The 2,172-nt window shown below is 52.6% G+C and overlaps 1 protein-coding gene across 1 annotated transcript; it reads left to right on the forward strand.

Moving 5' to 3' along the window:
- The first annotated feature begins 237 nt into the window (after nt 1-237).
- On the forward strand, nt 238-1,865 carry LOC102469269 (proline-rich protein 23D1-like). The gene is made up of 4 exons (XM_006163851.1): nt 238-356; nt 692-750; nt 965-1,032; nt 1,248-1,865. The coding sequence occupies exons 1-4, from the start codon at nt 238-240 to the stop codon at nt 1,863-1,865; spliced, it is 864 nt and encodes a 287-aa protein (XP_006163913.1).
- The last annotated feature ends 307 nt before the right edge of the window (nt 1,866-2,172 follow it).

Here is a 2,172-nt window from a genome sequence, read left to right on the forward strand (position 1 = left end):
TTTGCCTGCAATAGGCCACCGACTGGGGTTTGTGGAAACCGAGAAGCCCAGTCAACCTTCACGACGTATGGTTTTCGGCGGCCAAGGAGCCCCAACGATTTCCTCGTAGACCCCATGGATGGAAAAGCAGGCCATGGCAGATGTGTTAGGGGAGGATGTGCTCAGGAGGCTAAAAGGAGGACCTGTCTGTGGATGGTGTGCAGGTGGATGACTTAGGGAGGGCTGAGGAGGGAGGAGATGCCTTGTCCTTTGCTTACACTCGCACTTGAGGGAAATGTGGAAATGCTGAAACACACTGTGATCCCTACACCTAAGGGGTTTATAAAAACTCATCAGCCCGGAGACTCAGGGTCAAAGTAAATTTCTGTGTTCTTCTCTGCACAAAAGCAGTCTGACTGGGGGCCAGCAGCTGGCATAATGGCTATGTCGCTGGACTCCAATGGAGTCGGCTACCATTCAAGTCCCGGACCCGGTGACTTAAGCTCACACCAGGCATGTGTGCATGCATGCCTAAGATCCACAGAGAAAGTTTGAGAAGGGATTTTGGTGTGGCCGTCCCCACTAGGGTGTGATTTCTTGCGTTCTGTCTCTCTCTGTCTTTCTGGTGAGCGAAATTGCCCTAAAGCAAACACCTTTCAAAAAAGAAAAAAGAAATAAAGAGCGGTCTGACTGGAATTTCTCTGACTTTCAGGTCAAATTACCAATCAAATGCCATGAAACGTGGTAAAGCAGAGCAAGTGCCTGAAACAGGTGAGGTGCTTTCTCTTCTACTGCGCTTAGTATTCTCCTGGGGAACCAGGGTCAGGTGAAATCATGACCAAAGGACATGATTTCTTTCCAAAGTCTGGGGTTTCCTTGGCATAGCAATGGGCAGGTATTCTGGACCTTGTCCAGGTCAACCTTTGATACCCAATGGGATTTGCTTGACTGGGACATTCACCTGTTTTCCCTGCTCTCTCCACAGGTGTAGAATCAGACAGGATGCACAGAGTTCCGGATTCTGATTCTCAGCTGCCGCTGGAACCTCCCCAGGTGAGTCTTCATGTCCTGGGAATAGATATGGCTGCCTATTTTCTAGATGATAAGAGTTGTCCAAGAGAAGAGCCGTGAAATGGGTGCTGGTTGCAGTGCAACTTGTGGGGGACCAGGCTGAGTTGGAGATGAGATCTGTGAAGCGACCTGTAGCGAGCCCCATTGCCATTGGAGAGTCTCATTGTGGCTAACGAGCCCTGCTTTCTCTTCGCCAGGTTGGGCAGAATTCAGGAGCCCAGATGATTGTGGTGGTCTTGGAAGCAGCTATGCTACTGCAGCTGCACCTGGGGGCTGAAGTCCTCGTCCTGGCCCCGCAGAGGGCGCTGCAGCTCACGCTGAATGACGTCATCGTCGTGGTTGTCACGGAGCACATTCTCAGGTCATTGCAGGGCCTCAGCTTTCCAGCCCAGACCCGATGGCTGCTGCTCAATGATCCTGAGACGACCTGGGAGATTGATCTTGAGGACGGATCTTTGACAGTCCAAGGTTCAGAGCAGGTGTCCGGGTCACATGTGGATGAGGAACGAGAGGCTCTCCAAGTCCGCCAGGGACCCCAAGCTCAGCAGAAGAGCGAGTTTGGTCTGGCGACGGCAAATATCCTCCTGCTCCAAGCTCGACCCAGAGACGCTAGCCACAGAGGCATTCCCCAGCTGTGCAGGCCTAGCCCCAGGTCTCGCCCTCTGCCTGCAGAGTTCAGCTTGGATCTCCACGGCCTGCAGCCCCTGCCAGGCTCTGCCCTCAGACCTCTGCCTCCCTCCCCCAGCCCGGGACCCAGAACACGCCACAAATTTCGGGCCCGTCCTCCAAGCAAAGCGCGAAGGCGGCTCTTCTAAACCTGATACACCAGCGCTGGAATTTTCCAATTCAAGTCGACATGGTTCCTGTCAGTGAAAGGAACACCCACTCCAGATGAGCTCTCTCCCTAGAACACTCCTCACTGCTCTTTGAGGACTCACCTGCTGCAGAAACTATGCAAGTGGAGAAACACTGAATTCTCTCATCTATAAGGTACCTAAACCGCAGGTCGATGAGAGAATGCAATGAAATCCTCAGTACAAGGAGGGTGCATTGGCAATATTCCTTGACCTCAGGGAATTCAGGGCCAGCTTAGAGGCACAGGTCTTATAGATTTAGTGCAAA

This window comes from Tupaia chinensis, unplaced genomic scaffold, assembly GCF_000334495.1.
Source record: "Tupaia chinensis unplaced genomic scaffold, TupChi_1.0 Scaffold143289_1, whole genome shotgun sequence".
Taxonomy (NCBI): domain Eukaryota; kingdom Metazoa; phylum Chordata; class Mammalia; order Scandentia; family Tupaiidae; genus Tupaia; species Tupaia belangeri.

Excerpts from the sequence above, each read along its gene's own strand:
- LOC102469269 (XM_006163851.1), top strand. The coding sequence starts at position 238 with ATGCCTTGTCCTTTGCTTACACTCGCACTTGAGGGAAATGTGGAAATG. Across the intron at positions 751-964 it reads AGAGCAAGTGCCTGAAACAG|GTGTAGAATCAGACAGGATG; the intron begins GTGAGGTGCTTT and ends CTCTCTCCACAG. Across the intron at positions 1,033-1,247 it reads TGCCGCTGGAACCTCCCCAG|GTTGGGCAGAATTCAGGAGC; the intron begins GTGAGTCTTCAT and ends TCTCTTCGCCAG.